General features: G+C 29.0%; 1 protein-coding gene across 1 annotated transcript; it reads left to right on the plus strand.

The window, feature by feature from the left end:
• The first annotated feature begins 874 nt into the window (after positions 1–874).
• LOC136091788 (putative nuclease HARBI1) lies at positions 875–4197 on the plus strand. Its single transcript, XM_065819501.1, has 2 exons — positions 875–1136; positions 3533–4197. The coding sequence occupies exons 1-2, from the start codon at positions 875–877 to the stop codon at positions 4195–4197; spliced, it is 927 nt and encodes a 308-aa protein (XP_065675573.1).
• The last annotated feature ends 8540 nt before the right edge of the window (positions 4198–12737 follow it).

Raw genomic sequence — 12737 nt, forward strand, 5'->3', positions numbered from 1 at the left:
TTATCAAGCTTTGCTCATATAACTTGATCAAATACATGAGAAAAGTTCAGTTAATTCTTTCATGATTTGGTGACTTCTTTGGAAATTTGCGTTATTCGCTCCTTTCTTCCTTTGATTTTTGGTCCAAGGAAACGGCAGCGCCCGATAATTTGCTTTTGGAGAGAAATTCTGTACTTTTCTTCCAGTGAATAATCTTCTTAAGGGACCATTCTTCTTCTTTTATGAGAGTCTTCAAACTTTACCAGATTATTGGTCCAGACATGCTTGTTCTTCTGAATGATACTATCGCTAGGCTTGTACGTCGCCATGTATTGCTTCTGTAGTAACTATAAATTAGATAAGCAGCTATATATACACTAGGGTTATGACTTTTTTTCAACCCCATGCTCCTGTACTGTATAGTTTGATGAACTTTTACCTAAAAAGCACGAAATTAACTATTATTTGCCTATCTTTTATAAAAAGTCCACAACCTAGAGGAATTGAACACGTTTTCAATGTTTTCTAACAAAATGATAGGACACCCCAAAAAGATTTACAAAACTCTAATATACATTAAAATTTAAAAACTAATTTTTATTTTGAAAGCAAAGGGTTTACAACACTAAACAACATTTTAACAAATTTATTTTTAACGTAATTCGCATTTTATGAAAAAAAAACAACTGTTTTTTCAGTGTGACAAAATTATAAGACAATTTTACAAAAAACGTATGTGTGGGCAATTAAGAATATTTAAGAATACTTATTTGATTAAGAATATTTATTTGATGTAAACACCACAGACGATTATTTAACTGTAAACTTTTGTGAACTGTCAAAAATTTAGTTTAGGTTTTTTTTTATTAAGTATATAATAAAAAATTAATTAATAATGGGTCGTGCTGCACCGTTGAGTCTAGATGAGAAAAAATTGCTCTTTAACTTATCGAAAATGGGTCACTCCTTTAGTTACATGGTTAGAGCTATTGGACGCAGCCGAACTGTGATTAAAAACTACGTTAATAGTCCTCATATGTATGAAATAAAAAAAAGTCCCGGACGTCCATCAACAATAAGTGACCGTGATAGGCGAAGGTTGTTGAGAAAAGCTTCAAATTCTTCATTAACTGCACGTCAAATTAACGCAGAAGCAGGTGTGATTTCTAATTTACGTACAGTTCAGCGAGTTATTCATAATACCTTTCACAAAAGTTCATTTTATTGACGGAAAAATGAAGGCTAAGGATTATCTTTTAATTGTTCAAGAAGTGTTCATACAGCTAAGATAGTTAAGGAATATTTCAACAGCAGTAAAATTGAAACAATGAGGTGGTTAGCTAGATCTCCAGACCTGAGCATTATTGAGAATGCTTGGGCACAGCTGTCACATATAGTATTTAAAGGTGGTAAACATTATATTTCACTAGCTGACTTGAAATCATCCATCGCATCTGCATGGGATGCAATTGACATTTCGTACATAAAAAGTTGTATAATTCTTTACCTTCTAGAATGGTTGAAGTGATTCAAAAAAATGGTAAAAGTACCCACTATTAATTGTTTAAAATTGAGACGTCTTTTTATATAAATGACAATTTATATGAACTTTTTCCGAAAGTGTCTTATAATTTTGTCGCACTAAAAAAACAGTTTTTTTTTAATAAAATGCGAGTTAGGTTTAAAACAAATTTTTTTATGTTGTTTAGTCTTGTAATCCTTTTGCTCTCATTTACTATAAAAATAAGTTTTTAAATATAAATGTATAGTAGAGTTTTATAAATATTTTTGGGGTGTCTCATCATTATGCCGCGCAGTATATATATATATATATATATATATATATATATATATATATATATATATATATATATATATATATATATATATATATATATATATATATATATATATATATATATTTATATTTATATGTATATATATATATATGTTTTATATATATATATTTTTTCCTGATGAACCTACTGATGGTGAAACACAGTGTTGAAGTAATCAAAAGTTAGATAAGTGTTTTTACTAATTTATATATATATATATATATATATATACATATATATATATATATATATATATATATATATATATATATATATATATATATATATATATATATTTACATATATATATATATATATATATATATATGTTTGTGTGTATATATATTTATATATATATATATATATATATATATATATATATATATATATATATATATATATATATATATATATATATATATATATATATATATATATATAAACATTCAGCATCGGTCAATGGTTACCAAGACCGATGCCAATATATATGTACGTATATATACATATATATATATGTATATATATGTATATATACGTACATATATATTGGCATCGGTCTTGGTAACCTTTGACCGATGCTGAATGTTTTAAAAAAATTTTTTTTTTTCTAATTTTGTGTTTCTATATTGTATGCAAAAGTATAATTACTTCATAAACAAAAATGAATGTATAAGCCTAATTTATTATATTGACATATCTGCAACCACTAAACATTTAAGCACCTTTTGAACTGTTTCTTATCAGGATTTCCCTGCATTTGGTGTCTATTTATAAATTAGGAAAGCAATTAATGACTTATTGATCCAAACTAAAGAGATAAGTGTAAAATCAAGAAATATAAATGTAATGTAAAATGTAAAAAAATATTTTGTGCCAGATGTTCCTCTTCTTTTTATTTTGAAAAATTCACAAATTGCTTTGAACGTTTATTTTCAACTATATCAAAATAGTATATTTCTTTGCTCATTGTAGATTTATTTCTTATTTAATTTTGTTTCTAAGTTTAATTCCTAGAATATAGTGAGATAAAAGATAAATTTCAATTACTCCCCGAGAAGAAAACATTGTAGTAGCAGAGCTAAACTCTTTAAAAATAGGGAGAAATTTGTACCCTAGGGTAGGATGTGTAATATACACTTAGTAAGGTACAATTTTCTATCTTCTGAGTTAATCTTCTGAGGGCGTGTTAATATAGACTTTCTGGGCTAGCTCGCTTTCTGGGCTAACTCGTTTGCCGAGCTAGCCCAGAAAGCGAGCCAGTCTTAAAATTGCGTTTATATGAATTTTTGCCAAACAATTAAAAAATGATATCGAGGTCAGGCTGGCTTTTTCTAGCGGGGTTAGCCTCTTTATCGGTAAAACAATAACTTTAAAGATGGCGGCTATCGACAAAAAAACACATTGCATTTTAACAATATGTTTAACTGGTGTTGTAACACAAATAATGCTTCTCAAAAGCCTAATAGTATTATATAATAACTGGTGTAGCTCCCATTGATGTATGGAAAACAAATTTTAGGCTTTCACGGTTTCTTTTTATGAATTTGGCTTCAGAGTTAAGCCCATATTTATCTCCTGACCATTTTTCGCCAAATTCTAGAGCTTTATCAGCAGATAAAAAAGTAGCTATTACTTTATATAACTTAAAAAATACTGGATCTTTGGGAATGGCTGCAAATACTTTTTGAATTGCAGTTCTGTTGTTATAATTTCAGTTTGTAAGGCAATATCAAAAAATCTTGGGCCAAAGTATCTATTTCTTTCAAAAAATCAAACTGAGATGCGAAATAAAGTTTCAGGGTTTGAAAATAAATTTGGAATGACACAAGTCTTTGGATGCATCAATGGCACCCATATACCTATTCGTCGTCCATTAACTAACTCGCAAGATTTTTTTTGCTATAAGCAATATTTTTTTCTTAGTGTTCAAGCTGTATGTGATTACAAAGGCTATTTTATGGATGTTGAGTGCATGTGGCCAGGAAGTGTACATGATGCTAAAGTGTTTGCAAACTCATCAATAAATATGAAGTTGAGAAATGCTATTCTTCCTCAAACGTTTCAAAAACCAACAAAAAAAGCAGAGAAGATACCTAATTATCTTATTGGTGATCCAGCCTATCCATTACTACTATTCTGTATAAAAGAATATGAACATTGTTCAGATAATGAAGAGGTAATTTTTAACAACATGCTTAGAGCAGCACGAAATTCTATTGAATGCGCTTTTGGTCGCCTTAAAGCTAGATGGGGTATTTTAACAAGAAAGGTTAATCTTAAACTAGAGGCTGTTCCTACTGTTACTTATGCTTGTTTTGTATTGCATAACATATGTAAAAAAACAAATTCTTATGTTGACGATGACCTAGCTAAATCATAAACAGATCTCATTGAAAAAACGAAAAAGAATACAAAAATGTACCAAACCCAATTTATTCTATAAATGAAGCTTTCTTTTTTTTTTTTTTTTTTTTTCCTTTCTCTGTTTTAATATAATATAAGATTTTACAACTTCGTAATATAAAATTTTAATAAATAAAATAAGTAAAACAGATAGGGGCTCAAAGAAGATGAGGATGACAGTACGTTATCGCAATCTTTTCATAGAGCCCCTATAACAAGATTTCAAAAAAATATCGTAATATGTTACGATATGCGTAATAAAATTTCAATAAAATATCGTAATAAAACGCGTAATTCGCTAATAAAATTGCTAAGCAACCAACAAAAGTAGAAATAAAACAAAAACAGATTTATGAGAAATTATTCAAAGTATCATTAACCAAAAACGTTTCTTATATTTTAAAAATTTCTTTTTTTGTTAAAAACTTGAATGAACTTAACGAATTTACCGTACCTTTGAATCCTTTTTGAAAAGTATTCCATACTTTTGGACCTCGATATAGAATGCTGTACTCTGAATATTTGTTTATTATCCGAGGCAGTTTATATGTGTTGAACATATTCGCTCTAAGATTATAGCTATCATTTTTATTTATTTTAAACTTGTTATTAAAGCTTATAGGAGAGATATTGTGATTATAACGATACATGAAAATTAAATGCTGGTAGATTATTATTTCAAACACATTCATCATTTTCATATCTTTCATTAAGGGCTTAGCGTGTTCACGCCTATTTTTTGAGCAAATGATTCTGCAGGCATGTTTTTGTAGACAATAAATTTTTTTAATCTTTGCCGCTTGAGTACTTGCCCATGAAATGTTTGCATAGCTGATGAAGCTATGAATTAGCCCAAAGTAGATTAATTTAAGACTATTTTTATTGACGTAGGAGCGAACTCGATACATCAAACCTATTATTTTGGTGATTTTTGACTGGATATATATTATATGTGGAAGCCAGGATAATTTTTCATCAACAATGATTCCTAAGAATCTTATATTGGATTGCTTATTTACTAGTTTATCATTTAGAGATAGGTTAGGCAACTTGAGAGGAAGATTTTCTTCTTGTGTTTTTTTGTGAAATCGTATATACTTTGTTTTCTCAGCGTTAAGTGAGAGTTTGTTTGCCTTAAACCAGTTGTTTACTTTACACAGTTCAATATTCATGTCTGCATATAATTTCTTGATATCATTGTTGGTGAGAAATAAGTTTGTGTCATTTGCAAACATGACCGAGTTCATTTTTAAAGATGCATTACAAAAGTCATTTATATATAGTAGAAAAAGAAGTGGACCAAGAATCGATCCTTGCGGGACTCCACATATGACATTTAATACTCCAGATTGGACATTATTTACATATTGTTTTCTGTTTGTAAGATAGCTTTTAATCCAATAATTAGTTTTATTTATTATTCCGTAATGCCTTAATTTATCTAAGAGAATGCAATGGTCCACTGTATCGAATGCTTTTGATAAATCAAGAAAAATTTATTATTTTCAAAACCATTAGTTACTTGATTTATTATTTCAATGATTGCATGCTCTGTAGAGAGATTTTTTTGAAAGCCAAATTGATTTGGGTAAAAAAAATTGTTTTTAATGAAGTAATCATAGATTCTATTATAAACTACACGTTCGAAGAGTTTTGAAAATACAGAAAGTATTGATATAGGCCTGTAGTTTGTTATGTCAGAATGATCATTACATTTGTATAATGGAATTACTTTTGCCAATTTAAGTACATCCGGAAATATCCCAGAATTTAATGAGAGCTTAAGTATATGAATCAGGGGTCTATTAAAACTGTGTTTGTTTGCAATAACTATATCACTAGATATATCATCAAATCCTGGAGCCTTTTTTTTTTTAAGGAGGCAAAGGCTGCCTCTAATTCTTCATAGCCTAATTCATAATCAAGCATGGTAACGTTATTCGTGGTTTTAAGATAGGTTTTAAATGATACAAATGTTGGTACAATTTTATTTACAAGATTTGGAACAATATTTGTAAAATATTTATTGAATTCTTCTGAAATTAGTTTTTGACAAAATATGTCGTTATTTTCAATAACAATTCGTTTAGGAAGAGAAGGTGAATTTAGTTTTTCTCTTCCCATTATGAGATTAATGATGGACCATGTTTTTTTGTTATCAAATTTGCATTTGGTAATTTGATTACTGTAATATTTTTTTTTTTGCATTTTTAATGAGATCTTGGTAAAAAAATTTATAACTTTTGTAATTTTTTTCATTATCATTGTTTCTATTTTTCAAAAATTTATTGTAAAGTTTTTGCTTTTTTTTTGAGCACTTTAATAACGATTTATCCATCCACGGATTAGCGATTGCTTTTGACTTAGTTGTTATTATCTCTTTTGGACAGGTTTCATTAAAGTACTCCAAAAATGTACTTAAAAAGGCATTGTAAGCTTCATTAGTATCTTTACATTTATATACGTTGTTCCATGTTTCTTGTTTTAGTCTACTTGTTAATTTATTAGTGTTACTCAATTTTAAATTTCGTTTTTTTAAATGTATAATTTTTGAATGACAATCAGACATAGATTTAAAGTTTTTTATTTTTATGAATATCGGGAAATGATCGCTAATATCTGTCAAAAATATACCGGTTTCAAATGTCGTTTCTAAATAATTATTGATAAAAATATTGCCTATTGCTGTTGCAGAGGTTTTTGTTACTCGCGTTGGTTATTAATAGTTGACAAGAAATTAAATTTAAAAAGCATATCAAAAAAAGATTTTATTTTTGAAAATTTTGTGTTAGAAAGAGCATCAAGATTTATGTCACCAGTTATATATAATGTCTTATTTTCTTTATTTATTTTCATAATCGTATTTTTGATAAAAGTTTCGAAATTTTTTATTTTTCCACTCGGTGGACGATAAACACATCCAACTAAAATGTTTCGGTATTTTTTATTAATAATTTCAATGAAAAGGCTTTCATAATTATCATTTGAAAAGCATAGTATATTTTTTATCTTGAAAGCATACTTTTCTAAGACATAAATTCCTAATCCTCCTCCTTTTTTCCCATTTCCTCTTGATTGACTTATTAGTTTATAAAATGGTAATATATAATTAGAATTTAATTCAAGAGAACTTTCTGTACCATGCCAAGTCTCTGAAATAGATATGATGTCGAACGTGTAGTTTAAAATATTTAAAAATTCTTTAAGTTTATCAAAATTTTGCTGCATGCTTCTAATGTTTATGTGTAATCCAGAAATGAGCCATATGGCTCATTTCTGATGATGTATCATCTGATGATGGCCATCATCTGCTATTACTTTAAATTCAAAAGGATCAATATACGGTGTGTTAATTAAGTTCATATGAGTTTCTTGAAAAATATTTATATTTTCTTCGGATAGGTTATTTATAAAGTTGTCCTCAAAAAAGTCTAAATTTAAATTGTGAAAATCTAATTTCTGTGGAAAAAGCGCTGCCATTTTTTAAAAATGTATAATTTAAAAATATTTAATATAATTAAAAACTAAAATACTCAAAACGCTTACTCGTTTACGCATGTCGGAATAACATATGTGTTGCGGGTGTTTTCTCGAAATTCGTGAACAATAAGTTTGTTGTAAACAACTTTTGCAAAATAGCCATTTTAACGATGTATCTTCGCCTGACCAAAAAGTTCCTTTCGAATTTTTCGCGTGGTAAAACTAAAATCTTCGTTTAGAAAGATTTTAATTCCTTTTAACTTTGTTGCTCTTTCCAAAATTGTTTTTTTGTCCTCGTAATCCCGGAGCTTCAAGACAATTGTTCGCTCTCGTTTATCATTAGCTACTCCCACTCGATGAGCCCGATCAATTATAATATCTTTTTCAATACCAAGATTATCTTTAAATAGTTGCTTTACCTTTTTTTTTGTGATTTCCCAATTCTTTTCTTCGTTATTTTCAACGACCCCGTCAATTCTTAAATTATTTCTTCTGTTACGGTCTTCAATATCAACGCTTTTTAATTTTAACTCAATATTGTCAGAAGATATTTTACCCTGCATTTTTCGTACATTTGATAAATCGTCGTGAACTTTATTAATTTTTTCCTCAACTGCTCTTGCTTTATCATTGAATACATCGCCAGCAAAATTTAATCCAGATTTCATTTCGTCGAGTTCTCGCCGAACTTCTTTAAAACTAAATTGAAAGTTATCAAACCTCTCATTTATGTTCGATAATGCTTCATGAAAAAAAGACAAAATTGTTTCTTTTTGAATATTTAGTAGCTCTCTCATCATAGCAATCGAAACTAACTCTTCTGATTTAGACATATCAATTTTTATTTAATAAATTAAAAAAATTCCAAAAAATATTTAACTGTAAGAAAACGCGTCTGTTCACCACGATGTTCGCCACGTTTTGAAGCTGAAGGATTAGTTATACGAAAGCTGAAGGATTAGTTATACGAAGAACTCTTACAGACTTGATAAATTAAACATTTACACAAACAAACACACAGACACACACACACACACACACGCGCACACACACAGATATATATATATATATATATATATATATATATATATATATATATATATATATATATATATATATATATATATATATATATATATATATATATATATATATATATATATATAATAAACATCTTGAACATTATATTTATAAAGGGACTAAGTTGTATTTGTGTTTAATATACGTTAGATAAATATTGTGAGAACTGATTTTGGTTTGATGATTGTTGTTGAGTTTGTACTATCATAGCTTGCACCAAAAGCTCAATAGAACGACTTATGCCATTTCCCAGGACAGTTGTTGATTTACTTACAGTGTTAATACTTTCTGTGAAGCACTTTGTCGATTCTCGCATTGCTTCTGCCACTTTTTTTCTAAATTGAGTATCGTCTCTGGCTTCTTAAAGCAGTTGTAAATCGCGTTGGGCGGCGCCTAAATTTCGTTCCATGTGCTTTCTTTTGTTGTCAATGAGTTGTGGTATAAAGCTTTTTCTTTTTTTAAGGTTATTTTATACTATCTGCAGTATCACTGTTGTTGACTAAGTCTACTTCTTCTGATAAGTCTTGATCAATTGAAAAATGAGTTTCTTCGGTTTCAATAAAATCATTCCCTTTAACACCAAATATAAGTGGTTCAATATTTGCTGAACTACCCCACAAGGAGATGAGCTGGTCGTAAAACTCAAATATAATTTTACCACTTCCACTTCGACTTCCACTCACAACTGCTTTCGAAAACTTTTGTCGGATTTCCATCAATTTTTCTTGAACTCGTTTTATTTCTTCTTTTGAGTCCTTTTTATTTAAAGTATCGATGGGAACAGGCCCAAAATACAACTCTTCATCTTTATTATAGATCTCTGCCATAGATAAGCGAACTTCTCTATATAAACCAACTTTATCGATATCAAAGTCAAGGTTTTTATAAAGCATCCTTGCTTTATAGCTGATAACACAATTTATTGTGCTATCAGCTATAAAGCTGATAGCACAATAAATTTAAAGGTTCTCTACCATATTATGATCCCATTTGAAGTTTTTCTTTTTTATTTTGTCAATAAAATCAGCCATTTTGAGTGAGAGTTGCAGCAGTATAAATAAAACTGCAAATTGTAAAACCGAAAATTAATTATAAAAGCAAAACAACTAAAATTTTAAGTACACGGAAGTTGCCAGTTTTATTATTAAATTTATTATTTTCGCGGAAGCTTTCAAATTTAAAAAAGGTAAGAATTTGTACGGATGCGTACAAATTTATATAAGAAATTAACCAGCCCGTTTGCCGAGATCTCAGCAAAAAACAGTGAGATATCGCTATCCGGGCTTGCTCGTTTATTCATGTAAACGCAAAATAAAATTAGGTTAAAATATTGATGACATCGATATCTCGGCAAACGGGCTGGTTCGGCAAACAAGCCAGCCCGCTTTCCATATAAACAGGGCCTGAGATAATTTTTTATACAATTTTCTAACTTAAAGGTTTTATTTTCTACCTTAGAAAATTATACCTTACTGAGGGTATATCGAATATCCTACCCAAAAGTAGAAATTTTTACCTTTTTTTTAAGAGTGTAATCGAGACAGGTTTCCTTTGTACCTGAGTTCTACTTATATGCTGAGTAGGCGGGATTTGTACCTGCAATCCTGCTGCTACGGCTAATAATAATTCCTAACTTTAACAGCGCTCTAACCAACTGAGCTATCCCGGTTAGAAATTTATATGTATATGTGTGTGTGTGTATATATATATATATATATGTAATTATATATGTAATTATATATATATATATATATATATATATATATATATATATATATATATATATATATATATATATATATATATATATATATAATTATATATATAAATTTTAGGTGCTGATGTTATAATACTTGAGCAGAGTTGGCGTTGAACTACGGATCTCTTACTTCTGAGGCAAGCGCGCTAACCACTGCACTACGTCTGCTCAAATATACAGCGGAGAAAATAGAATTAGCCTCACTTTTATTTTTTGTTCTAATTTAACAAAAATTGCAGGTAAACAATTATGAAATCTACTTTATTTCTTGTTACTTCTACTACAACTAAAAAGTTTATAAATTGGTATGCTTAATTAATTCCAAATGGAAAAAAAAATTAAAAATATTCAATTTGTGGAGAAAATAGAATTAGCCTCATTAGCGTTATATACAAAAAATAAAGAAAATATTTTGTTTTTTTGCTCATTTAGTATTTAGTATAGCTTCCTGAATTTTTAATGACTTCAAATATGCGGTTTGACATACTAGTCACAAGATTTTGGATAGTTTCTATAGATATTTCATTCCAAGCTTCTCTGATACGAGTTTTCAGCTCCAAAGTGCATTCAAATTGCTTACCATTTTCATAAACCTTTCTAGAAAGTATTCCCCATAGATTTTCAATTGGGTTAAGGTCTGGACTACGTGCGGGCCATTCCATTACGTGAATATTTTTTTCTCTAAACCAAGCTTTTGTAAGCTTTGAATTATGGATAGTAGCATTATCTTGTTGGAAAGTGAAAGTTTCACCCATCAATTCCTCACCATGTTCAAGTAAACTTATTTCTAATAAGTCAATGTAGTCCTGTGAATTCATTTTTGTTGAAATCCATGCCAGTGGAAGTTTTCCAGCAAAGGAAAAAGCCCCCCAAACCATAACATTTCCACCCCCAAAGTTACGACTCATCCGAGTTTCTTTCTCTTTTCGAAGATCGTGCCAGTAATATTGATAGCCATCAGGACCATCTAGATTGAACTTTTTTTCATCACTTAAGAGAACTTGATGCCACTCTTCTTGCCAAGACATGTGTTCTTTCGCAAATTGTAATCTAACTTTTTTATGACGAGCAGTAAGTTTTGGTTTTGGTTTACGCTTTTTCCAAACTGTGTTTGGATCTTCATGTAAGATTTGTCTCACACGTTGAACAGATACAGGTAATTGTAAATCAGCACGAATTTGAGATGCAGTCATGTGCTGAGCAGCAGCACGACGTACAATAACTCGTTTAGTACGATTATCAATTTTACGTTTGCCACCACTTCCCTTATCGGCTCCATAATTAACGCCAATCTTGAAGTAATTGTTAACCACTTTTGGAGATCTTTTAATTTTTTTTGCAATTTCCCGATTAGATAAGCCTGTATCTTTGTATGCTTTGATTACTGCTAATTCTTCATTCGTTAAACGCTTACCACGTCCCATTTCAAATAAAGGTATCAAAAACCAAATGTTAAAAACTTTATGAGCACTGATTTCACAGTCTTTGTTTAACTTACAAATAATAATAAAAAACTAACTCACAAATGCGTATCACCAGATCAAAATATACAAGTAAACTGAAAATAATTATTGATGAGGCTAATTCTATTTGTTACCGCAAATATCAAGTATTATACATTTTATGGTTTTATCAAATGTTCCGCAATTTAATTATGCTATATTATAATCTAAAAAGTTGTTGTTTGTAACAGTAATTATATGTGTGTGGATACAAAAGTTGTACCGCACAAACTTGTTTACAGATTTACAAAATATTGGATCAGCACATGGTGAGGCTAATTCTATTTTCTCCGCTGTATAAAATTCTTTTAGAAACTTCTAGAAATTAAACTTAGAAATATGCTAGCAATAGAAATGACCGTTAAAATTATATTTGAAAAAAACTCCTAATTTACCTATAAGTAAAAAAGAAAATAGTACAAATTCGAATTTAGGGTCGACGCCGATGCATTGGTATCGGTCTGTACCAATTGGCATTGGCCATAAGTATGCATCGGTGCAACCCTAATATATATATATAAAGCAATCTACTACCTTCAAAATTTTTCATAGGAGAATTTTTTCGAGCTGATATAGTAATCAAATACTTAAATATTTTATTTTACCATGCATTACCGTAACACAATTACTGTTTTTGTAATCATCATTTTAGAAAGATTACTTTATAGATTTATTAATTAAAATAAATAAACTTAA

The sequence above is a fragment of the Hydra vulgaris genome, chromosome 15, assembly GCF_038396675.1.
Source record: "Hydra vulgaris chromosome 15, alternate assembly HydraT2T_AEP".
Taxonomy (NCBI): Eukaryota; Metazoa; Cnidaria; class Hydrozoa; order Anthoathecata; family Hydridae; genus Hydra; species Hydra vulgaris.

What these genes read in the sequence shown, in the direction of transcription:
- LOC136091788 (XM_065819501.1), top strand. Translation starts at nt 875, where the DNA reads ATGGGTCGTGCTGCACCGTTGAGTCTAGATGAGAAAAAATTGCTCTTT. An exon ending in TCAAATTAACGCAGAAGCAG is followed by an intron (nt 1,137 to 3,532) that starts GTGTGATTTCTA and finishes TTATAATTTCAG; the next exon opens with TTTGTAAGGCAATATCAAAA.